This window comes from Hyperoodon ampullatus, assembly GCF_949752795.1.
Source record: "Hyperoodon ampullatus genome assembly, chromosome: 11".
Lineage (NCBI taxonomy): Eukaryota > Metazoa > Chordata > Mammalia > Artiodactyla > Ziphiidae > Hyperoodon > Hyperoodon ampullatus.
This window is the reverse complement of record NC_136924.1, coordinates 85,798,408-85,824,728: the sequence shown is the minus strand read 5'-3', so window position 1 is coordinate 85,824,728 and position 26,321 is coordinate 85,798,408. Positions and strand designations below refer to the sequence as shown.

Below are 26,321 nucleotides of genomic sequence, written 5' to 3'. Positions count from 1 at the left end.
TTGGTTTTTGTCTTATCTTTATCAAAATTTCGTGGAAAAACTACATTCAGCTGTGGCGATAGTAACGCAAAACCCCGGAATTGCCAAGCCGCCTCTGCGCTTTAAGAAACGCAGCCCCGAAGAGACTAAGTATGAGCTCCCGGGTACCCGTAGCTCGGAGAAGCGCGAAGAGACTAAGTGTGAGTTCCCGGGCACCCGTAGCTCGGATTCTCAGGAGCAGGCGCCGAAAGAGGCTCCCCCGCGCCACTCCCTCTCCCGGCTTGTAAACTTTTCCGGCTTCCGCACTGTAGTCCTAAAACCGCTGGAAGTCCGAGAGAATGGAGGCGGCGTGCTCGCCCCCGACGGCGGGGAAGTTCGTGGTGGTCGGAGGTGGCATCGCGGGTGTCACCTGTGCGGAGCAGGTAAGGGGGGCGCGCAGGCGGCTCCGCCTCTCCTCCATCCCGGAGGCGGTGGCGCTTGAGGCTTCTTCCCCGCCCGCCTTTCCTAGTTTTTTTCCAGGTCGCTCTTTAGCCGCTTCTTTTTTCCCCTCTCACTCCTTCTTGCTCCCAGATATTAGAGACTGTGTCGTGGCCCCAGATGATGTCCTTAGTACCTCGCAGGCTTCGCTTCCGGCACAGGGAGGAGCGATGGCGAGCAAGTTGTTAGGGGAAACGCAAAGCGGACTGAACCCGGCTCCGGTCCTAGTAATGTCAAAGCCGATGGGGAGGAGAGGGGGGGTTACGACTAGTAAGTTCTTGGTCAGAAAATTCAGCCCCCTTTCTTAATTAGCTGATTGAATCCCGCTTCCGCACGGCTGCCCAGGTCCATAGTGCATCATAACTGAATGATAAAGAAACCCTTACGTAAGTTTCCTATACTTTGGACTCCCAAGATAGAAGAGATATCATCTCTAGTAATGTTTTTTAAAACAACCGGCAAGGGATTAAATGCAGTGAGGGTATGCTTTTCTGATTTATAGTGAGTAATCAGACCACGTATATACACGTACATGCATTCCAAAAGGGACTGGATTATTCTGTTGGTAAACAGTAAGCAGATGTCATATTCTTATGACATCACTGATGTCATAAGAAATTGAAGAGGTTTTTTTCCCTTAACTTTTAATCTTTGGGTGTGTAGTTTTCATTTATTCTCTGAGTAAACACCTATAATCCAGGCACTGTACTAAGGGCTGATCAGACTAATACAAACAGAGTATGGTACCTCCTTTTTAGAGACTCACAGCCTAGTGAGTCATGTAAATAAATAAATAAGTAAAAGTAAGTAAGTAAATAAATCATTTCATCGATGTGTTCACTACCTTAGGGGTACCTGTGGAGTTGGTAAGGAGTGGATTAAGGAAGAAGTATCCTTTCTTAAGGGAGGTGTCCTTTTGTCTTAGTACAGGCATACCTCAGTTTATTGCCCTTCGATTTATTGTACTTTGACTATATTGCATTGTTTACAAATTGAAGGTTTGCGGCAACCCTCTCTAGCAAGCCTTATTGGCACCATTTTTCCAACAGCATTTGTTCACTTCGGGTCTCTGTGTCCTATTTTGATAATTCTCACAATATTTCAAACTTTTAAATTATTATTCTATTTGTTATGGTGATCTGTGATCAATGATCTTTGATGTTACTATTGCAAAAAGATTACCACTCGCTGAAGGCTCAGAGGATGGTTAGCATTTTTTTAGCAGTAAAGTATTTTTTAATTAAGGCGTTACATTTTTTTTTTTTTTTTTTTTTTTTTTTCTGCGGTACACGGGCCTCTTACTGTTGTGGCCTCTCCCGTTGCGGAGCACAGGCTCTGGACGCGCAGGCCCAGCGGCCATGGCTCACGGGCCCAGCTGCTCCACGGCATGTGGGATCTTCCCAGACCGGGGCACGAACCCATGTCCCCTGCATCGGCAGGCGGACTCTCAACTACTGCGCCACCAGGGAAGCTCCTTGGCATTACATTTTTTAAGAACACTTTTTTTTTTGCACACTTAATATTGGCAACTATAGTGTAAACATAACTTTATTTATTTTTGGCTGCGTTGGGTCTTCGTTGCTGCGCGCGGACATTCTCTAGTTGCAGCAAGCGGGGGCTACTCTTTGTTGCAGTGCACGGGCTTCTCATTGCAGTGGCTTGTCTTTGTTGCGGAGCACGGACTCTAGGCGCACGGGCTTCAGTAGCTGTGGCTCACAGGCTCTAGAGCGCAGACTCAGTAGTTCTGTTGCATGCGCTTAGTTGCTCCGTGGCATGTGGGATCTTCCCGGACCAGGCCAACCCCAACCCGTGTCCACTGCGTTGGCAGGCAGATTCTTAACCACTGCACCACCAGGGAAGTCCCTAAACATAACTTTTATATGCACTTGGAAACCAAAAGTTTCATGCAACTCGCTTTATCGAGATATTCATTTTATTGCAGTGGTCTGGAACCGAACCCACAGTACCTCTGAGTTATGCCTATATAGAGGAATGAGTAAAAAGTTTACCAAGTAGACAAGAAAAGACAGACTTTCCAAAGGGAAGCAACAGTGTAATCTCAGGTGGAAAAGCGTGGCACCATCTGGAAGCAGCAAAGCTTAAAGCATATGGTTTAAGCTTTGCTGCTTGGGGAAGATGACCAGAGATGCAGCCAGAAAGCTGGTAGAGACCTGATCATAAAGGATCTTGTAAATCGTGCTAAGAATTCAACAAAGACTTATATAAGTAGTCAAATGATTTTGAGCAGTGTAGTAATATGATCAAATGAAAAATTTTGAAAGATGATTAGTTACAATGTGTTTGGAGCAGGGGAAGCTGGTTAATATGAGACTGGAAGGCTAACTTCAAGGTAATTTTAGTAGCATAATAGTGGAAACAGAAAGTGGGGAAATAAATTACAGAATATACAGAGGAAAGCAAGATGGAGAGAGTGATAATATTGTCAAATATTATAGAAGTACTTGGGAAAGGTGCTAAGCTTTTAAGTGTTTTATTGAAGCTTTGCTTAATTTCATTCTACTAAAGGCAATTGAAATTATTATTTTATAATAAATAGAAGTTGGTTTAACTGTTAATTAAGAAGATAGTTTCCTCTCATCCTCTGCATGATAATTGTTGAGTTTAGTGTAAATATTTTTCATTTTAATCAATATGAGAGTGGGACATTACTCACCACTACCTCATAAATACGACCAAGACCTTTAGAGGAAGAACAGTGAGTTTTTAGTTTCCTAAGTTAATAACATTATTAAAATTGCATTATCCCTGTCTCACCTCACCATGCCATATGTACTAATGCTTAGTTATTTATCATATTTTTCCTACTTGTTTTTTTAATAAGTTGGCGATTCACCTTCCATCAGAAGATATTCTCCTGATCACAGCTTCTCCTGTTATTAAAGCAGTTACAAATTTCAAGCAGGTAAGAACCTTTATATAACTTTCTTAGTATTACTCTTTAAAAACTACAATCACTCAAATAGCAGTTAGTGTAATTGTAGTATTTTAATTGTTTAAAATGACAAATGTTCTTTTGATACTCATTTTAAAATCATAGCTCAAAGTTTAAAATTGTTCAGATTGAATACCAAAAGCACCTGGAATGGTACTGAATTTCTAGTTTTCTCTTCTTCTCTCCCATCTTTTCTTCCCCACTCAGAATTACTTTTCAGAAAATTTATCTTTTGAGGAAAGATGTTGCACACATATACATGTGTATCTTTATGCAAATATACATGTGTATCTTTATTATAAATGTGTGTGTATATATATGTTTGTGTGTTTACGAGTCAGAAGAAAAGTGCTTTTGAGCCAAGTTTACACCTGCAGATAATTAATGTTTCAGATGTGTCATAAGCATCTCAGAACAGTTTGTAGTTCGTGAGTTTATTTTACACACGTTATAACATTATAATAGGAGTCTGAGAACATTTGGGTCATAGTATCAAAAAAAAGTGGTCTCCAAACATTTCTGATCCTGTACCTCACCTGTGAAAAACTTTTGAGCTCATATTTTAATATTATATTTATAAATTATATACATGTACTACAGTGCTACAATTGTGAATATTATAATGCCTATGCAAAAAATAAATGAATAAAAAGATGAAAAACATAAATCTTTTCTTCCCACACTGCAATGAAGACTATTAACATAGTCTTTGATTCATTAGAAGTTCTCCCTTATAATACTCTGATAATAGATTGTATCTTTTTTTTCTTTCAGCCTTTTGTCTAAGATTTATTATTTATTCATATAAAGGTTAGAGACTTGATGTTAAAGAGGAAAAGCAACCTTCTCCCTACCCATCTCCCACAAACACACCTTTCCAATCTTGAAGTATGTTTTATAAAAGTTCTTTATATATTGTCTCTCAGGGAAGAGATCAATATACAGTTAACCTACCCCATTCTCATATATAAACCCCTAAGATTTACATAAGCCCCTAAGACCAAGGGTAATTTAGTGCCATATGTTGCTCTTTATAACCTGCCTAGAGATATGTAAGATATCTTAGAACCTTTGGTACAGCCAAAAGAACTATGGGATTGGGAGAACCAGAGAACAAATTATGGCTCTTAATTTCTAAAAGAAAAAAGTATATATTCACTTACGGCTAAGAGTACATACATAATAGAGAGATGTATAGCTGAGTCTTCTAATGTCTTTACAGAAGATTTAATTTGGTGTAATGATCCCAGAGTTGTAAGACCTGAGTTTAGTTTTTGCCAACCTTTTTTTTTTAAGTGTTGTAGAATAGAAGGAAAAGAACTTGGGTTCTAGGCCTAACTATTATTTACTGGCAGTGTAACCTTGGCAAATCTCTGTACCTGAGTTGCATCATTAGGATAATATCTTCCTTGCTTACTTAACAAGGTTGTGAGCTTAAGATGTACTAATCTATGTGAAAGTGAATTAAAATAAATATTGCAAATGTCAGTTATTCTTAGTGTTTAGAAGTCAGAAATTGCATTCTTTTTATCATTTATTGAGCATCTAGATTATTTACCAACCAGTGTGCTAGGCACCCATGCTATAGAGATTAAAAGTATAGAACATACATCAAAAAGTCATTAGTGGTTATCCCTGGGGTAAGGGGAAAGTGAGATTTAAAGAGCGGTAAAGAAGGATTTTAATATTTAATCTTTATTATGTATTGTTTATTTGTTTAGTGTTAAAAAGAGCACATATTCATGACTTGTGTAATTTTTAAAGGAGAAAAAGGATTAATAATAATAATTCACATTTATGGAGTAGTTATTATGCTATACTTCTAGATGTTTTAAATATATTAATGTATTTAATTCTTAACCCTGTGAAGTAGGTCGTTATATTATCCCCATGTTACAGGTGAGGTAAATGGGTCACAGTGAGGTTAGGTAAATTTCTGAGGTGCATAAACTCAGGTTTTGAAACTAGGCACTTTGGCTGTAGGGCCCTCATGGTCAATTTCTCAGAATGATTACTTTCTATTGGGACAACAGATATGCAAGAAATAGTTGTCATACAATATGATCATTATCCTGATAGAGGCAAAAAAACTGAGGTCATATTCCAATACATGCATTATTTATTTTTACACATAGAAAACATTGTGAAGGAGGGCCAAAGCCTGCCTTTGCGAATCAAGGAAGGCTTTACATTGGAAGTTGCATTGAAACTGAGACTTGAAGAAGGTTTTACAGTGTTTGTAAGAGACCGAGTGGAGGTAGGCATGTGCCAAGGTCATGAAAATGTATAGCTATGAAACATGCCCCAACAGGGACCAGTTCACTGCTGGCGTGTGGAGTGCGAGGCTGAACCAGTAGGCAGGGGCCAGATGGTGACGGGCTTGTGTGCCATGATGTGAAATTGCACTTTATCTACACTTAGATATGCCAAACTGCTGGAGCATTTAGAGCAAGTGAAAAGACTGAGCTGGAGACGGTAATTTAGTATTCACCATTGTCTTAGTGTCAGCTGAAGCTACAGGCCTGGCTTGCACTTTCCCAGGAAGGACACATGCCGGGAGAAGAAGATGGGCCCAGTGGTGGTGTCCTTGGAACACTAAGCGGAGGTCAGAGAGAAAGGAGAACTTAAAAATGGCCATCCTTCTTCTTAGTCTTAGATCTAAGAGGAAAACTGTGAAAGAGCAGTAACCCTAAAGCCAAGGAAGGCAGAAGTTTCAACTAAGAGGAGTGGTCAGTTGTGTCAGATCCTGTGGAATGGTCAGGTAAGATGATGGCTCTAAAGTAGCTATTTCTAGTATAAATCATTGGTGACTTTGAGACAGTTTATACTGTTTTGAGAAATTAATGGGAGGAAATTCTAAAGTGACGGTTAGCATAAACTTTTCCCTCTTGAAAAATTTGGCTGCAAAGGTAGAAAAGATAAGAGTGGCAGCAAAAAGAGGACATAAGGTCTAGCGTTACGTTGAGTTTTATTCTTTTACGGTGGGAAACACTTGAGCCTGTTCACCTGTTGAGATTAAGAAACCAGTGGGGAAGGCTGAAGATGAAGGAAAAAGCAAGGAATATATAACAAGGAAGGCGTGCTGAGGAGGTGAGAGGCGATGGGATATGGAGCACAGAACAATGGATTGACTCTGAAATAGTGGGAATGGGTCAGGGAAGGTGAACACTAGCAAAGAAACGTCTAGATAGTGGGAAAGAAGTAGTCAGAGTTCTTAGTGGTCTCTTCGTGCCTAGAAGTAAGGTGATTTACTGAGAATAAAGAGGATAGAGTAAGTTCAGGGAATATTAGAATGGTGAAAATTTGAAAAAGTCACTGACGGAATGGAATATGTTACTAAGATGTTATTGCTCTTCTCACTATATTGACATTTGCACTGATGGTATAAAAGCAGTGGTGGCTACTTACATTGGTAGCCATTTTGTTCTTCACTGCCACACAGTTAGTGAAAAAAATAAAAGCCAGTAAAAAAATGTAAGTTTTTATTAAATCTTGACTCCTGAGTACACATCTTTTTAATATTCTATATGATGCAATGCGATGTATGCATAAAGCTCTTCTGCATACAATGAGTACAATGTTGTCTCAAGAAAAACCAGTTGTGCAGTTGCTGAGTTGAAGATGAACTAGCTACTGTTTTCATGGAACATCAATCTTACTTGAAAGAACAGCTGACAGACTGGCTATTCATGTTTGGAAAATGAATGAAGTGAGCCTGTCACTTTAAGAAAACAACTGATGGTACTTGTTGCCAGTATGACAAAATTAGAGCTTTCAAGCAAAAATTAGATTTTTGGAAAACTCATTCTTCACTGTGAGCCTTATAGTACTTAGACTTTTCTCTGAAATTGTTGATAATAATGAATGTGTTTTTTTATATTTATTGATATGAAATGTGTCAGTATTTGGAAGATGTCTGTTAACTTAATGAACCAGTATTGTCCAAACGACTGATGTGTGATGTTCCAAGATCCACTCAAAGTGCAGGATAAATTAATGGATTTCACAGTCACAGTATGAAAAGTTCTTGATATGGTTTCAAATTCTACATTTCATCTACCTTTAAGAAACCATCACTTGTTGAGTTTTAGTGTGGCATCAAGAAGAATGTACAATTATCTGAAAGGGCTGCATAACTGTGTGAGACTGAACTCTCTTCATGTATCGATACTTCAGCCAAAACAACGTTGCAGTGGTTTAAAGGTAGTAGAAGCAGTTTGAATGCAGAAGCAGATATGCAGCTATCTTCCATTAAGCCAGATATTAAAGAAATTTGCAAAAATGTAAAACAGGGCTGTTCTTCTCACTTAATTTGTTTTGTTTTAGAAAAAAAATATTTTTCTTTAAAGGTATGTTATATTAGTGTAACATGTTTTTATTGTTGTTACTTTTAAGTGAATTAAGAAATACTTAAAAATTTTTCTCAGTTTTAATTCCTAATGCAGCAAATATTGCTAGGTGTAACTCAAAAAAACAAAACTCATCGGGGTCTTCAATCATTGGTAAGGGTGTGAAGGGGTCTTGAGACTAAAAGGTTTGAGAACTGCTATAGCCTGCAGTAGCATTTTCATTCAGTGTTTAAGGCCAAATACCAGTCTGAAAGGTGTGTGGTACTTCTATAGCAGACTGGGTATAGGACTGGAGAAAGCAAGTAATTTGGTCTGTGCTTGGGCGTTTTCAGGGTAATTAATGGTTAAGGATAAGAGAGCAAGGAAGGATTTGGGGAAAATCCTTCCCCAAATCCATGGCACATCATTTGAAATAAATGATCCACAATGGAGTCTTAGTGGGATAGGATGGAAAGTGAGTCCAAGAGGATGCTGATGATTTTGGAGAAGAGAAAAGAAGAGTCCAAAGACTAGATCACAATAAGGTTAGCTAGTAAATGGAAAGAGAGAGCTACAAGGATAAAGAAATAGATAAGCTGTTTGATTACACTATACAGAAGTAAGTAGTGTTAGCCCTCATTTTCCAAGCCCTAATTTTCCAGGCCAGGAAACTGAGGCTCAGTGACTTTCTGAGTTGCCCAAGAGTGGTAGGACTAGTATTTGAATTTAGGTCTTAAAATGTGGAGTCTGGCCCTCTTTTCACTGTATACAGTGCAGTTGGCAGACTTTCTTGTTTTATGAATATGAAATAGTGTATAAAAAGAAATGAAAGGTTTTTTTAATTCTTGAAACTAAAAAAATTTTTAAGTATACATTTTTATTTCTTTTATCTAATACAGGTTTCTAAAGTGTTGGAAGAATTTGATGTTGAAGAACAACCAAGTACCATGTTAGAAAATCGCTTTCCCAACATTAAGGTTATAGAATCTGGAGTAAAGCAACTGAACAGCAAAGAACATGTAAGAGGGTTTTTTTCTTAATGACATTTGCCATTGTTAAATCTTGGTGAGGTTTTGCCTGCCTTCCTTTGACCTCCACCTGTTCCACCACTGCCCAAGTCTCTAGCATATAAATTTCAGTGACATTGATTTCCATTAGTATTAGAAAAACTTACACTTTTTGTGAGTTTATTGGGGTCATATAATTAGCTCAGCCTGGCATTTTAGGTTGTACATTTTAAATTAGCATTAACATTTATATAGTGTTCACTGTGTTCTGGGCACTGCATTAAGTACCGGGATACAGTAGCAGTGATAGCAGGAACCTACTCCCGTAGCTCTCAGTGTCATAGGCAGTACAGCCACGCGTACGTTTAATGTGTGCCCATAGAAGAAAACAGTCGTTGAAATATCAAAGCTCTGATGGTAGGTATTCAGGAAGACCTCCCAGATTGAGTAATATTTGAGCTATGTTTTAAAGATGGGTGAATTGAGTTCTCCAGGTAGAAAAGGACATTCCAGGAAGAAGAGATTACGTTATGGGTTCAGAGACCCAGAGAAAGGAAAGGGGCATGTGGAAGAGTGAGACTGTCAAAGGGGTTGGGGTGTGGATAAGTAAAGGAGATTGGCCGACTAGCCCAGAGAAGTAAGTAAAGATTGTGAAGAGCTTTTTACGTCAGGCTAATACATTGAGTTTATTTTATAATCAGTGGAAAAAATAGTAAAGAGATTCTAAGTGGAGCCAGGGATGCTAAAATACTCTTTTAGGAAGATGTATCTGACAGCAGTGTCAAGGATGAACTGGGATAGAGCAAGTGGCCAGTAGCCAACAACCAAATTAGAAGGTGGTTGTAATAGTCCAAAATGATATAAGGCCCAGACTAAGACAGTCGACAGTCTCAGGAAAGGCAGTGCCTCAGTCTCAGATGTCAGGAAGTCTCAGTGTCACATGATTAACAGTACCTTCCGATGAGCTCTAGGCAAGATAGGAAGTAGGGTTTGTAGTTCTTTCTCTAAAGCAGCTCACATTTGAGTTCTCCCTTAGGGAGAAAGCATACATGTCACATTTGAAACAAATAACTTGACAGGAAAAAAAAAAGTAAGAAAAAGTACTGAGTTTTATGAGAAAAATACTACAAATCTGAATCCAAACACTGCAGTTAGCTCCTAATACTTGTAATGGTAGTAGTTGTTCCATAAAACACCCGTGTCAGTGAATCTGCTCATTGAGGTAGGCTCAAAAGTATACTAATGAATTGTGAGGGAATTTATATATTAGGGCATTTGAATGAATCAGAGTGCCACACGTTTCATTTGAAAAGTGTCCTACATAACATACATGTCTGCATTCTGTCATCCATCCTTTGTATTCTTTAGTGAATTAGAAATGATGTGTTTTACCTTCGTCTCTACTTCCAAAAATTTAACAGTAGCCAATGAAAAGTTTTTGTGTTTCTTTTATAGTAGCTAAATGCAAATAATTTTTTAAATTTGGTCAGTGCCTATAACTAACTTCTATTAGTTAAAATTCTAACCAGATTATCTAAAGGAAGACTTGTGTAACATTTCTGTATGATTATACTGTGTTGGTTTATTGCTGTTATGTATTTGTTATGTAGCTGAAGAGTTAAAATGGGTAACAAATATTTCAGTGGGTATGTAAATGCTATTTGGCAAGTTTTATAAATCAGACACATGGCACAATGGTTAACCTCCGAAACCATTCCAGCAAAGTCTGACATCTCTTATAGTAGCACATGCTTATGTATACCTGCTTTCTAAATGCTTCTACTTTTGTGTAGATATTCATTCAATATTAAGGAACAAAAACAATGGATTTGTGATATGTATTTTTAGATTCATCTAAATTCATTAATTCAAAATTAATATAAATTAACTTTAAATCCAGTACATGCTAGGATTTAAGGTTAACATGTTTTTCACTTATATGAAAATATAATCCCCAAACAGCATGAAGTTTGCTGGTAAAGTGATTGTTATTTGTACTTAAGAATATAAATACTGTTTTTTAGCACTTCTGATTTTTCAGATTAAGAAGATGTATTGTGACCTCTTCTACCATTCACTACTCCCCTGTACCCATAATAGACATTAAGGTCTGATACGATTAGAATCACTAGATCTTCTTACAGTATCTTCTCATTGAGATCAGAATGTTCATCAAGGAAATGTTCATCAGAATGCTCAATTTGAAATTTTCTAAATGTTTCCTTTCTAATCTAAGGCCAACATACCTTTCCAAACATGAGATTCCCTTGGTTTTATCCAAAATTTTGTGGGAATGCACCTTTTTTTTCCACGGGAGAAGGACTAATTTTCATCAGATTTTTTAAATGGTTTATGGTTCTAAACTGATTAGGAATCACTGGATTAGAGAATGCATTCTCACGCTTAGTGAGCTTTGTCACTGCTGTAACAAAGTATTGAGTGCCACCAAGAGGCAACCTTAATATATTTTTTTGCTTTTGTCTTATTGAATGTTTAAAGTGCAGTTGTACCTAATGTATAAATGTTTCCCCTCTCCTCTTCATTGCTCTATGGTTTTACAGTGCATTTTAACTGAAGACGGCAATCAGCATATTTATAAGAAGCTCTGTTTGTGTGCTGGAGCTAAACCAAAGTTGATATGTGAAGGAAATCCTTATGTGTTAGGAATCCGTGATACAGACAGTGCTCAGGTAACATTTTGACATTGGGTCATGGGAAAGAAACATGAAGATTTCTTAGACTTTTTCTACATTTGAATCAAAGTGTTCCACTTATAATGTCCATTCCTAAACTGTAGCAGCAGAAGGTTTCATGACTCATAAACCAGAAAGTAGTTATAATGTTTTATTACTGCCAGTTTGAGTTTAGTTTTAGTGGATAATTTATCTTGTTTTTTAATTCATGTTCTTTCCATTATGTGATATCCCAGAAATAATGTCTATGCTGAAGGTTACAACTTACATTGCATACACATTCATTATTTTACTCTGATCGGGAGTATGTGATTTGCATCCTAAATGACGTCATGATCTTTTTCTCAAAAGATAAAGCATGTCCAAAATTTACTTCTCAGCAAAGAAATTAGTATTCAGAAGATGTCATACAGAATCACGACAGAATCCTAGAACTGAAAAAGACACTTTGTTTGTTGTTCTGCTCAAGAACAGTGACAAACTGTCCCAATAAGGTGAAATTCTATCTTCAGAACCTTATACAACTTCTCTTGGTAATTTATTTCCAGGTTCATTGACCCTTATTGCCAAAAACCTTCTTGTTTTCTAGTCACGATACTGTTGTCTTACCTCAGGCTCATTGTTGTTCTGTCCCATGAAGTGGTAATCGTACATCTACATGATAAGATTTTATAGTCTTGAAAATTGATAGTCTTTTCTTCAGTTTATTCTTTTTTTTTTTTTTTTTTTTTTTCTTTGTGGCACGCGGGCCTCTCACTGTTGTGGCCTCTCCCGTTGCGGAGCGCAGGCTCCGGACGCGCAGGCTCAGCGGCCATGGCTCTCGGGCCCAGCCGCTCCACAGCATGTGGGATCTTCCCGGACCGGGGCACGAACCCGTGTCCCCTGCATCGGCAGCGGACTCTCAACCACTGCGCCACCAGGGAAGCCCAAGTTTATTCTTAAATAATTAGGAATTTAGACAATACTAGAAGAACTGGATTATGTTCTTGTAAACATTTTAGGTTCATATTACCAAAGATTGAGTTCATAGCTGTGTTACAGCGAGGGCCTCTACACATGAACTTACAGCGAGGCCCTCTACACGTGTGAGCTCACTGAATCCTCATGATAATCCTGTGTGACAGTCATTACTCCCACTCTACAGAGAGGCAGCTGAGATGGAGAGACTCAGAAATTTAGCTATACTAAAGTAGTTATTAAGTTTATCAGAAGTATAATCTAAACTCATGGCATTCATCTCCCTGTCCACTGCTCTTTACAGGTCTTTACTTACCTACTGTGTTCAGTGAAGGACAAAGTAGAATTAACTTCAGGTTTTTTCTTGTAGAATTTAAAGAAGTCAATTCAGTGGTTATGTATTGTACATTACAATAAGTTTGGGGGTCCATTAATAGAAGTGGTGACCTGACATAGTAGGAGGTGGAATTCAGCTACTCAAATGTCATCTTGAAGCAGTGGGACTATTCTCTACCTTAGAAAGTACCATAAGAATGACTCCTGGTATTTTTTTTTCTCTCCAAGTTCATTGTGATCTTTTTTGGGGGGAGGGGGGAGGGAGGGAGGGATGGGAGGTGGAGGCATCAATTTGCTGTCTTATAACGTAATAACATTTTAAAATAAATATTAGACATTATGTGCTTCCTACTCCCAACAGCTTTATCTCTATCATCTTAATACTCACAGAGACCTTGAGATATACTCACCTCTTATTTCCATTTATAATTGGGGAACCTGAGGTGCAGAGAGGTTAAGCAGTTTGCCCAAGGTCACCTGGCTAGTAAATGCTAGAGCCAGGGACTCTAGATCTGCACTCTTAACCACTGTGCTGCTGTGCTGCTCGTTCCTGCAAGTTCCAAGTGCTGAGTAACTGCAAGGAAAGTGTCAATTGAGGGACTAGAAGGAAAGGAAGAATCCTGTTTCCAGGGTCTAGATCAATGTCATGTTGGTAATTGATTTGGTCAGATAGTTGGGAATGTGGTAAACTAAAGACAGAGGCTCTTGCTGCAGTTCTGAATGTAGTGACATAAAAGGCAAGGAAAGTCAGGAAGAGGCCTTGCTATAGAGGCAGTTTGGGGTGAAACATGGAGGGAGCATTTATTAATTGGGATGGTGTGTCCTGGCAGAGTGGGAAAGTGAGGTTTATTATCAGTGAAGCCTGTTGCTTCAGGCATTGCCCACTATTACAAAACACTCTTTTCATTTTCTTTTTGATACAGGAATTTCAGAAACAGCTTACAAAAGCTAAGAGGATAATGATCATAGGGAATGGTGGGATTGCACTTGAATTAGTGTAAGTACCTATATTTGAACATTATGTAAGAATTGCTCTGTGATTCATGTGATTATTGACGGACTAGAAGACATCTTGTTATCCTAAAATCAAAGATAAATATAATTGTTTTTCATACATTTTCAAGGGGAAAAATCCACTTTATTTTTTTAGCTTTCATGGAATTCATAGTTGCAAAATTGACCTTATAAAACATAGGAATTTTGGGAATGCTTTAGGTCTCAAAGGGTCTGACACTGATGACTGTGTAGATTTGACCCATACATGTGTTCTTATAAGCATGTACTATACTGAAAAACAATTTAAAATGTGTACACCTTTAGAGGTTTCTGGTGATAGTCCCCGCTACTTTTTATTGCTTATACCCATCCTGCTTCACTCATGTATGGTACCTGTCTGGCCGATGAAACGCAAAGTGTTTGTGAGTTCTATTTCAGGGTATGTGGTACTCCTAGCTCTTGGTTTTTGGAAGTTGGGGATTGTGAACACCTTAATGTGAAATACTGTCATCTTAAGATGATATTTCAAGTTTGGAAAACATTGAGAACCTGCTGTGGTCTACAGAGCATTGATGCACTTTCTTTGTGATTTTATCTTTCAGCAGATGGCTGACATGGAATAGTCTAGATATTTTTCAGGCCAGAAAGTTGGGTCTGACTACAAAGAGGACAAATTTATATCAAAATAAGGAATCTGCCAAAGCCCTGTCTTTTCTCACTTTCATTCATTCCAACTCTGAGACTAGGTTTTTGCCCCTCCTTTTTAGAGGATGGTGAATCCCAGTGGAAACCTGTAAGAGTTGTTGGATTGCCTGAGTACTAGGTGTGGCAGTCATTATTTTAATTATGAAGTTTGCGGCATTGTATGGAAAAATGCAGAGAAAAAACTAGGGAGTCAAGACCAAACTGGGCCAAGAGGAGGGAGGCATAGATTTATTGTAAGAGGGGCTTCAAGTCTTTATGTACACATGACAGATTTTCTCCATCAGTTATCACCAAAAGTATAACTTAATACTATTATTATTATTACTATTATTTACATTGAAAAGCTTTCTCATTCAAAAATGTTCACAGTCTCACAACATTTAATCCTATTCCTCACTTTCTTTAGGTCGGAGATTAAAGACCACATACTTGGATATAAAACACATAATTTTATATTCAGTAAACTCTGGTAGTTTAAGAAAGCTCCCATATAGTGCTGTTCTCTCGGTTTAGGCTTACTCAATGATTAGGCCTTTGTCTTCTCTTGATGAAAAATGACATATCCAAACTCTTTCTGCTTTTTAATAGCCCCCGTGTCCCACTGAGGCTAATGTTGATTTTCTTCAGTTATCTCTTTTCTTCTTTCCAAATGTAGGTTAATCCTTTCTTTTTCAAACAGACATAGTTTTTCATAATTTCACAAAATTTAATACTTGTTTTTTAAGAGTGGTTTTAAAAATGAAAGCAGTATTTCCCCTATGGGTGATGATACCTTCATGCTTATGCATCTTTCTGAGGACCAGTTCATAGGGTAAGAGGATTAGAGGGTGTCTTGTGAGGTACGGCACACCCAGGAGTCACTTGTGGTGACTACTTACTGTAAATACGGCTCGCTGGTCTAGCATCAGTATTTTAAGCTATTCTGATTATGTGTTAGTTGCTGTACTACTTTAAAATACAAAAAAAAAATGGTAATTACGGAAATTTCTAGTTTATAAAAATTAAGGAAATCATTTCATGGTAACTGTGTGCCTATATGTAAATTGACATATAAAATTTATCACCAAATGTGTGTGTATTCTGCTTTCTGCTCATCAGCAATGCTGTATGACCTGAGCAGTGTTAAGATAAGATGTTCTCCAGATAATCTGACATTTAGTAACTATAAATACTCTTTGCTGGCATAGGAGAGGAGGAAAAATAAAGGCCCTTTGGAGAAAGCAAGGGACTCCTTTACCATATGCCAGAAAACATGAACATCAGGTGATCTGAAGTCAGATGTACTAAACCTTCTTTCTTTTATCACCTGCTTATTGATCAGCCTCAAAAAGTCATATAACCTAACTTGTATCAGTCTGAGATATAAAGATGGCAGTACTTTTTACCATAAATAAATGTTAAAAATTAATAACATTAATACACTCTTATTACCATTGTAATTTCAAATGAAATCCTAGTGTAGTTAGGATGAGCATATATACTGTGTGTCCAGGATTGTCCCAATTCATTTGTACGAAAACAAGTAGTAATAGCAGATAAATTATAATGAATTTCAGGGCCTTTGTGGAACGAATATTAAGAAAATTACATTCTCAGTGTCCAAACCTAGAGATAAAACTGCAGGTGCTCAGGAGCTCTGGCTACCTCCTGAACGGTAATGGAAGGTGGCTTCCTTGGCCACTCCTTTCTTCCTCTAAGATCCTTCATTTTTCTGTGAACTGGATCTTTCTTTGGCTAGATGGCTTGGAAATTTCTGAGGTGAAGGGAATTCACTGCAGGGTAATTATTCTGTTATAACAAAGTTAAGATTTTAGCTTCTATCTCTCATTTGCTCCTTTTTCTGTGTCCTTCCATAATGTGCTTTGAATACATAAGATATTTGTTAGCAAAGAAGTCATCTGTTCTCAATATTGTAGCTATATAACATCTATAACATCTATCCATTCATTACTGATTACTCTATAACTAGGTAATAAGAAAGGCACTGCTCACTCCTGGGAACCCTGGCGGACATTCATATAGCTATCTTGTAGAAATTGAACACTTTGAAGTGATATTCACTGTAATGAAATTTTACCTGATATTCAGTACATATATTTGTCACATATGTTTTTTCAGTAAACTGGTTAAATTTCTTGTATTATTTATTCTACTTAGCACGTATTATCCTGAAAAAGTGTTACATTCCTCTTTCTAATCATTCTTTCTCAGTTTGCCTTAAAATATTTTCTTTACATTTGCCTTAAGAGACAACTGTTATTTGTAGATACAAAGATTTTTTCTTCCAACTAACTTTCATATTCCTTTAGGTATGAAATTGAAGGCTGTGAAGTAATTTGGGCCATTAAAGATAAAGCTATTGGGAATACTTTCTTCGATGCAGGAGCAGCTGAATTCTTGACTTCAAAGCTCATTGCTGAAAAACCAGAGGCTAAAATTGCACAAAAAAGAACCAGATATACAACTGAAGGTAAATATAGCATCTAGCTCATTCATTCATGGATGAAACTTTATTTTTTTAACCATATAGAAAAAGGCTATAAGAAAATTTAGCAAAAATATTTTATTTGGGGATAGGAATATAGATATTTATTTCTATTTCCTTATGTGATGTTTAAGATTTTATTTATATGTATGTATAAAATATTTATAAGATAAATATAGTTATATGTGTATATATGTGTATGATGTATTTTATATGAAAAATATGTATAACTAAAACTGGCAATTTAAAGTAAATTAAATAAACCAGCCCATCTGCATCTTTGCGGACAGATGCTCCAGTTGGACAATACCTAAGGTAATTTTATTAAAAATGCAGTGAGTTTAAAAACAAATACAGTTTTTTAGTTTAAAAGAGCTTTTTTATTTTTTTAAACTTTTGGCTTATAAAATTGAGCAAGAATTTTGTAAGTTTTGGGGGTACTAAAAATTGACAAAATTTTCAAAATTTGATGTCTAATTTTCTTAGCTTTCATATTAACCGGTGTATATAACATCCATAAAACACTTTTGAGTGTTTATACACAACACTCGATTGAAAGATTACCCATTTTATAGCTCTACATCACAAAATATTAAAATTATGATGAAAATGATTAATATAGATAAGTTTAGTCCTGCTGTATGAATGTATGTGTGAAAATTATTACATTGCCTAAAAACTTCTGAACACAAATGTAATTCTCTGCCTGGCACTTTTTATATCATTTGGATTTTGAATTGAGTTTATCCCTTCAGGAAGGCAAAAGGAAGCACAAACCAAAGCCAATGCTGGTAATACAGGCAGTGCCTTGGGACCTGATTGGCATGAAGGGTTGGATCTTAAAGGAACAAAAGAGGTATGTTTTCATATACTGTTTAAACGCATCTAAATGCGATTTTAAATTCTTGAACTGTTTGTTAAAGACTGGTTATAAGCATATAGTCAAAGAATTGCTAGGTCACTTTCCTTAAAATCCACGGTTCTAGGAAAGGGCTTCAGTGCCACTTGGCCCCATTGAACTCTCCAGAGACAGAGATCTCCATACAGACACTTTAGTGAATACACCTGTCCTATTTTAAATTAATCTTTTCTCAAAGGTCACTTTAGATGTAGTATAATATTTTAAAGGTTATTAGATAGATTCTAAATAAAATACACATTTAATATCCTAATTGCATAAGCAGATGACTTGCTTTTACTCATTTTATTTACTAGATATTTTAGTTTTTTAATAGTTGTTAAAAGGCTATGATATTTAAATATTGCAAGAAACATGCAGTCCTTATTACTGTGTATGATACCTTTTCAGCCTTCAGTAGGTTGGAAGGGGGCTGGCTTCATTGTGTATCTAATTTTTGTGATGGAAATTACACAAAGTAATTTATTCCTGCACATTCAGGTCCTAAGATTAATGGTATTCTTAACTTGGGAACTTCAGTTTAGTTCAGTGAACATTTATTGAGTATCTCCTACCTAACTGGCATTTTACTAAGATTCTGGAATATAGCAATCTGGGATATATCAACTTTTTTTTTTAGTCTGTAACAGTTGTAATTTAAAAGAAATATACGTGTAATTATCAGGGAGGCTCATAGTAAAAAGTATGCCCTTGGTGCTACCTGCCAATTCAACTACTAGATCTCTTTAAGTACTGACTGAGTTTCTGCTTATTTCTTTCCAACAGAAATTGAGAGGCATGCTTGTGGGCATTCAGTGTGTTTTCTTTTATACTATAAGAATTATTTTTTCTATATGTTTTTATAAGTGTATTATACATTTTTTCTTCATCATCAGTAACCCAGATCATTCTTTCTAGAAGTATTATAGTGACCAGTGCTTCTTTTATTTTAGTTTTCTCATAAAATTCACATTGAAACTATGTGTGAAGTAAAGAGAATCTATCTTCAGGAAGAATTTAGAATTTCTAAGAAAAAGTCCTTGACTTTTCCAAGAGACCATCATAATCAGTTAGTTATAGCTGACAAAGGTAAGTGATGAAATAAGAAAAAAATAAACACTTTTAACTTAATCTTGCTTTATTATTATATTTAGAAAACAGCTTCATATTTCCATATCAAACTTAAATGTGAAAAGTAAAAGTAAAACCATAATTTAATAACATAAATCATTTTGTTTTCACTACCTACTCTTTACATTTTCTAATAAATTAAATTGTAGAAAGCGTAACATCTTACGTAGGGCTCATTATGTTTTGACCATCATAACGCGGTGAGTTAATCAGAATATCTTGTGAATCAAGACAAAACATAAAAACTAAAAAAAATCTGATACTCGCAAAGGTGAAGTGACATCCTCAAAATCAAACAGAATGAAATCTATAAATGTGAAACTAAGGCACAGATCTCTTAAAATTCCTATTCTACACTCCCGTGAGAACTACTCAGAAATACACTCACCCAAACCTACTGTATGGGATATCCCACTGCTCTGAATTCTTTGAATTTTTTCATAGGAAAAGAGAGTGTTAGAGTTTGAATGTGAATAATAAGGGAAAACATTGAAAAGTGAGTAACCTAGTTGGACTAAACTCTCAATGCAGTATAATCTATTAATAAAGATTTTTAAAGAAATAATTTATAAAGTATTATCAATTTAAATTTACTTTGTTAGAATTTCTATGTCTAAATTTGAAGGAAAAATGTTTAGAATACCTGCCATGGTTTTGCAATTATACCCAAAATAAGAAGATGGCACTGATGACATTAAAAATTGTTTTAGCAGATGTACCTATAAATATTAAGAGGTGTTTTTTTAAAGTCATCTCCTGCCTTTTTCTTTCTTTCTTTCTTCTAGTCATTGTATTCACATAATGTTATAGACGGTGGTGATTACACTTGAGAATAATTTTTTTTGTTTGTTTTAAGAGATATGGCCTGTATATGTGGAATTGACCAATGAAAAGATATATGGCTGCGATTTCATTGTCAGTGCTACAGGAGTTACACCAAATACAGAACCTTTTCTCTGTGGCAACAATGTAAGGTGAAAATTTTTGTCCCACTGTGAACATTTTTAAAGTATTATTTATGAGGATCTCTAATTCTCAAGCATGAATAATTATTCATTGTTTTGGCACAGAACTGTAATTTAAGATGACTGAAAACTGTTTAGTTTATATTCATGTCTTGATTTGCAATATTTTTTTTACTGCTTCAAGTCCTTAAGCAGTTAACATCCCAGCCTAAGTGTCATTATTAAGGGGACATAATGCACAATTTATCTAAATGTTGGTAAGAAACTGATACCTCCTATGAATTCTTATAAGTGATTCTTTTAGAGAAGCCAGCTTGTATTTTTTGCTTTTTAGCATCTGAAGTTTACAAAAACTAAGGAATATTTTTGTAACTATGGGTGGGGTCATCATATGGTTATTGGCAATTTTTGATGTTCTAAGAATTTTAAGAATTTGAAGTTCTAAGAATTTTATGGGTTCGTCTTAGTAGGAATTTGAGTGCCTGGAAATTCAGCTTAGTTGTCTAAACTTTGCAGTTTAGCCAACTTTTCTCATTAAAGATCAGCATATCAACGTGTAGAATTTGACTTGTTCTTTTACTTTACAATGAAAAAGTCACATTTCCTTTTTCTTACCCCATATGCTTATGAGGAACATTGTTTAGTTTGATGTAGGAGAAGACGGTGGCCTGAAGGTGGATGATCACATGCACACATCCCTTCCTGACATCTATGCTGCAGGTGACATCTGCACGGCCTCCTGGCAGCCCAGCCCAGTCTGGCAGCAGGTAAGCTGGCATAGGTGGTCACAGGTTTTTATCAGAGATTCCATCTGAAAATAAAGGAACTGCTACCAGCATATCCAGCCTTCTGGTTTTCCAACTTTTCTACTTTAAGTGGGAAGCTATCATAGAGTTTTTTTGTCACAAAAACAACAAACAAAAAGAACACTAGAATTTTTCCCTTTTGGTAAGTTATTATATAGTGATGGAATAGACTGGGATGTCTTTTAATTTAAAAAGAATTATGATTGTTACTTTATTTTTCATGCTCAGACGCTTATCAGTGGTGTCCAGTGGAACTTTCTGTGATGACAGAAATGCTCTCTATTTCGGCAGTGTCCAGTCAGGTAGCCACTAGCGATGTGTGTACTAAGCATTTGAAATGTGGCTAATGTGACTGAGGAACTGAATTTTAATTTTAATTAAATAGTCATGTGGCTAGTGACTATGATTCGGGACAGCACAGCTTTGGATTAAAAAGTAGCAAACTGAGATTATAAACCATACATTCTGTTTCTCATGATCTTATTCCCGTGGGAATTATTACTGAAAGAATGTTCCCATAGTAAGCAGAATTCCTCAGCCTAACAACCCCTTCTAACTGGATCTAGACTTCCTCCTGCCCCGATAGTGTCGCCTGCCTTGTAATGGTGGAGCAGAAGTACTGGAGGAAGATACTCAGTGGCCAGAGGTGGGGTCGTTTTAGTAGGAGTAGAGACAGAGGTAGATGTTAACAGATGAAAGAACCAGTCAACGCTTATCTTGGTGAAAGACCAGCTCCATAGGTAGGGATATTTATTCAGATTAACTGTGGAGTGTGAAGTAGTGGAAGAACCAGATGTATTCTAAGAAGCAGCTTTATTATTCAGTATGTTTTAACATACATCAGAGATAGCATCAATAAGAGAGTGACTTCAGCCATAATTCTAAAATGCTTCAAACTAGCTTGTTTTTTAGTTTTCTTTACAATGACATCCAATGTTGTTTTTATGGCATATCTGTCCCAAACTCAATTCCGAACTGGAGTTCATGGGATTTTTTTTTTTTTTTAACATCTCAGCCCTCTAAGGGTTGAATCTAGGGAATATGTATATTATTAGATCCTTCATGTGCCTCATACGCTGATACAGGAAAGTCCAAAAATAAACAGGGGTTTCTTACTTTGAGTGAATCTAATAAAACATCATCTCTTAATTTGCAGAAGCAGTAAGTACACTAATTAATTTGTTTTATATACTCCGAGACACAAACTAAAGGGACTCGGAGGCTAGAATACATTAGGTAACAGTGCAGCAGTGTAATATCGCAGGCCACTTCTGCCGGCCGTTCTCTAGTTGTTACCGTGCTCAGTTTACTCTGCTCTCTTACCGTAGGCTGCCTCTTACTTCATCAGACCCTACTTTGTTTAGAGAGGAGACTGAATTTTTTTTTTAAAAATCTATCACTTCTACCAGAAATGCTTAAAGCTCATATCCATGATTATGGTTATTATCTTTTGTACACAAAAAGACATTAGTTACCACACATGAGGTATAAGAATGATCAAACACCAGAATCAGTTGGTTAGTGTGGATTGCTGATTGCTTCTCTGGCAAAGATGATTCAATCAATTACCTAACTAGCTAGATCTGACTGTTGTCAAGGACTGTCAAGCACTGAACCCCTTTAAGGAATTTTACTAGGTTAAGGTGATAACATTTTTCAAATAATGATAATAAAAAGTTAAATTGCATAACCATTTCTTTAATTTCAGATGAGGCTGTGGACCCAGGCTAGACAGATGGGATGGTATGCAGCAAAGTGCATGGCTGCAGATAGTGTAGGCGAGTCTACTGACATGGATTTCAGCTTTGAACTTTTCGCTCATGTAACAAAATTTTTTAACTACAAGGTAAGATAGATAAGCATGCGGTACGCGGCCCTCTCACTGTTGTGGCCTCTCCCGTTGCGGAGCACAGGCTCCGGACGCGCAGGCTCAGCGGCCATGGCTCACGGGCCCAGCCGCTTCGCGGCATGTGGGATCCTCCTGGACCGGGGCACGAACCCGTGTCCCCTGCATTGGCAGGTGGACTCTCAACCACTGTGCCACCAGGGAAGCCCCTGCTTGTTCGTTTTATAACTAATTATGGTCATCTGATTTTCTCACATGAATAAACTTATATGGCTTTAATCACTTTACAAAAAATGACAAATTTCCTTTCTTGCAAATCTATACCTGGTTATTATTGCTGGGCTTAATCACTAATCATCTGATAATCATTACCTACCTTCTCGGGGGGTTGGGGGAGGGATCTCTTCCAGATTTGTTCCCTGTTGGTGCATTTCTGAGCTTTAGTTGCAATTCACATCTCCTTTGTGAAGAGAACTAACAACTGTTCATACTCAAGAGTGAGCAGGTACTTTCCCCTACATATTATCTTATTTAATCCTCTTTACATCACTCTGAGGCAGGATTTTTCCTCCTAATTTACCGATAAGGAGAAACACATACAAATATATACATACGGTTCAGGGAGACTAAACAATGTGCCCATGAAAGATCAAATTCAGCTTCTTACTAAATCTTTAAATTGTGACTCAAGGCTAATGTAGTCTACATCCTACATATTTGTGTATTCGCTAGGTATTTTTAATGTTCATACAGGTTGTATGGTAGTGTCATCTGTAGAGTAAATGCATGCCATGCAAGTGTTTTCTTTGGGCTCCTCCGAATGGCACTTTTAGCTGTAAATTTTCGTGACTAGATTTGCCATTCTAGGCAAACACAAAATAACTGCATATTATGTTTCTTTTTCATACTCACTAAAATAACTGTTTTGTCTTTCTCTCTATAGGTTGTATTGCTGGGAAAATACAATGCACAGGGCTTAGGTTTAGATCATGAATTAATACTGAGGTGTACCAAAGGACAAGAGTACATCAAAGCCGTCCTGCAGAATGGGCGAATGATGGGAGCGGTCTTGATCGGTGAAACTGATTTAGAAGAAACATTTGAAAACTTAATTTTAAACCAGATGAATCTTTCAGCATATGGAGAAGATCTACTAGATCCAAATATTGATATAGAAGATTATTTTGACTAAAAAGGGCATTTCAAGGGCTACATCGAGTTCCAAATAAGACAAAAAAGTCACATGCCAATAAAGTAAATTGACTGCACTGATTTAAAGATGACCATCTGAAGTTAAAAATACAGAAATACGAAGATTTTAAAAATAAAATTCTAAAGATGAAATCAGTTCAAATCATTTATTTATAGATATATTTTTTTCCTAACACAGAACTGACCACTTAAGTCTTAAGTATTCATTTCTGTGTTTTTAAACTTAGACACATTCATTTGTGATTTAGATTTGGAGCAAATTTAACTATGTTGTTATCTACTTAGTCAACAGTGTGGTCTGGTTAATATACCAGAGCCATTCTCTGTGAAATGTCAAAGTAGGGCTGTGGTTTCAAGAAGCTTACAGTTTTATTTTACTTAAATAGAGGTGTAGCATACTTGCTAATATTATTTGTATGGATACCTTATTCCTTTTTTATTTAGTAAAATATTCAGTATAATAACATTGTTATCAAAAGACAGTTGTGTCAAAAGAAAAAATACAACTAGTTATGGCAAGGCATAAGGAGCTTAAGATAGTTATATGAACTTATTCTCTTAAGTATTTTACATTTAAAGGGTTTTACATTAAAATGATTTATTTTTCCCTTGTTTCATACTGTAAATTTATACAATTCATGATCTCAAAATTTCAAAAGGTCTCAAATTCTCAAGTCTTCAATACTTAAGAAATAAATTCTGAAAATATAGCTCCATATGAATAAAATATTAATGAAATTGTCTTAAAATTAAACTTTTGCTTAACTACAAAACTAATGGTGTATACATGCATAAACTTTTTCTTAGAAAATTTAGAAGCACTCATCTCATGCATTATCAATTTTTCTTTTCTTAGCCCCTGTAATCTTACAATCAGGTTGCTGAAGCATGTTCACTGACTTCTTCTGGAAGTTACTTGGAGATTTTTCTTCCCTTTTTTTATCAGCTCCTTCAGAATGACAACTTTGAGGTGATTCAGCCTATAAAACAACAGCAAGACAAACACTGGTAAAAATTCAGCTATTCCATTTTCTCAGGAGATTCATAATCTCAATCGTCCTGCTATATCACCTCTTTAATTAAGTGTCCAGTGGTCTTGTTTTTTATCTTCAAATTTCTTCCAATATGCGCCCCATCTTAAATAGAAGGGGCTGTGCTGTCAAGACCGTAAAGAACACCTGACATGTCCTTAGACACACTGGTGCCTGGTGTGCTTTTGCAGGCTTGAGAGCAGTTAGTTTGTGACAGTGCTTTTCAACCTCTGCTGCGCAGGCAGACTTCTCAGCCAATAGTGACCACAAGCAAGGGCAGGGTGCCTCATAACATCAGACATTAAATGGAGTCTTCACATCCCAAAAGGTTGGAAACCCCTAGTCTATATTCTTCTACTCAATACCTCTACAGAACACAAAAGTAGGTTTTCTCTCTTCTATACCCAGATTCCAGGAAGAAAACTGACTTAATCTCTTATGCTCCACTGGACCCAGGAGAGAACTAGTTAAAGAAACACATCCCATAGGCTTTAATGTCTTTTTCAAATATATAAAAAGTAAAAATTAATAACTACCCTGAAACAGCTCTGCATGGGCTTCTTTACTTGCATGGTAATAACATGTTCCTCATTGTTCAGAAGATTAGCTTTAGGTCCTATTTTCAGATATGAGATGGTAGCATAAGCTGTAAAACTGTAGTCTTCTCTGCAGAAGATAAAGGCCAACAATCAGGTTTTGACAAATTGCAGACAACAAACAAATTTATTAAAAAAATAATAAGTGCAATAATTTTAAGTAACATTGATATGAAATATAGAACTTCTGGTATAAAAATGCAGTTTATAGAAAGTATTTTAGTCTTGTGCTTTTTTGACATACAGTAATCAAAGTTTGAATTTGTTTACTAGGTAAATTTTGCATAGCGTTTAAAAGTTCTTATGAAACAACCACAAAACCATTTGTTCTGCTGCAGTTATAGAAATGAGAATCATAAAGACAACATGAAAGGGCAAGAAATGGGTTTGTATATACTTGAGATACTGCCGTATAAGAAAGTGCGCAATAATTTTCTCCAGGTCTTCACGAGGAAGTGCAGGAGGAGCAACACCTGCTACTCTCAATTTCGCTGCACCCTTTCCCATCCAAGAGTCGATCAGTTTCAGTGGAGTGAGCTTTTCTTTCAGTTCCTCTGCCTGCTTCAGGATCTTGATTAGATCCCTGCAGTACGCTGTTACATTTTTTCTTTCAAATGCTGTAATGAAAGAGGTATGGTTACAGGTGAATGGGATTTCAAAATTAGGGCAAGGATAGGCTGTCCTAAGTGGTTAGACTGGTTTAAAAAGTAAGTCTTCACCCAGTGTGAGCCACCCTAAACACTGATTTGTTTCTATGTTCTGAACTAAGACTACTGCTCAAGTCTCTCATCACTAGATTAAGCTATAGTCTCTGTAAGACACTGTGAGATTTAAGTGATGTAAAGAAAATAATCTGGTTATCAGAAGGCCTTTGGGTATGGTCCAGGAACCAAAGAGTGTCAGCCAAACATGATTATGAC

The 26,321-nt window shown here is 36.5% G+C and overlaps 2 protein-coding genes across 3 annotated transcripts in view; one reads left to right on the top strand and one right to left on the bottom strand.

The window, feature by feature from the left end:
- Positions 1 to 317: 317 nt before the first annotated feature.
- PYROXD1 (pyridine nucleotide-disulphide oxidoreductase domain 1) lies at positions 318 to 24,381 on the top strand (the record flags this gene model as incomplete). 2 transcript variants are annotated; one of them, XM_079714358.1, is made up of 13 exons in its annotated part: positions 318 to 401; positions 3,299 to 3,379; positions 4,220 to 4,297; positions 8,637 to 8,756; positions 11,306 to 11,434; positions 13,654 to 13,727; positions 16,741 to 16,901; positions 17,672 to 17,772; positions 18,768 to 18,903; positions 19,802 to 19,914; positions 20,555 to 20,677; positions 22,425 to 22,562; positions 23,506 to 24,381. In XM_079714358.1, the coding sequence occupies 13 exons, from the start codon at positions 318 to 320 to the stop codon at positions 23,752 to 23,754; spliced, it is 1,587 nt and encodes a 528-aa protein (XP_079570484.1). In that variant the 3' UTR covers positions 23,755 to 24,381. The 2 variants fall into 2 exon arrangements, with proteins under 2 accessions (XP_079570484.1, XP_079570485.1); XM_079714359.1 differs by lacking the exon at positions 4,220 to 4,297.
- A 220-nt stretch (positions 24,382 to 24,601) lies between these two features.
- Positions 24,602 to 26,321, bottom strand: part of RECQL (RecQ like helicase) — a gene marked incomplete at both ends in the record, with an annotated part of 32,513 nt that continues 30,793 nt past the window's right edge. The window contains 3 exons of the mRNA XM_079716039.1: positions 24,602 to 24,754; positions 25,342 to 25,471; positions 25,799 to 26,018. Of these exons, the coding sequence (XP_079572165.1) occupies positions 24,602 to 24,754; positions 25,342 to 25,471; positions 25,799 to 26,018 (503 nt within the window). The remainder of the gene's footprint in view (positions 24,755 to 25,341; positions 25,472 to 25,798; positions 26,019 to 26,321) is intronic.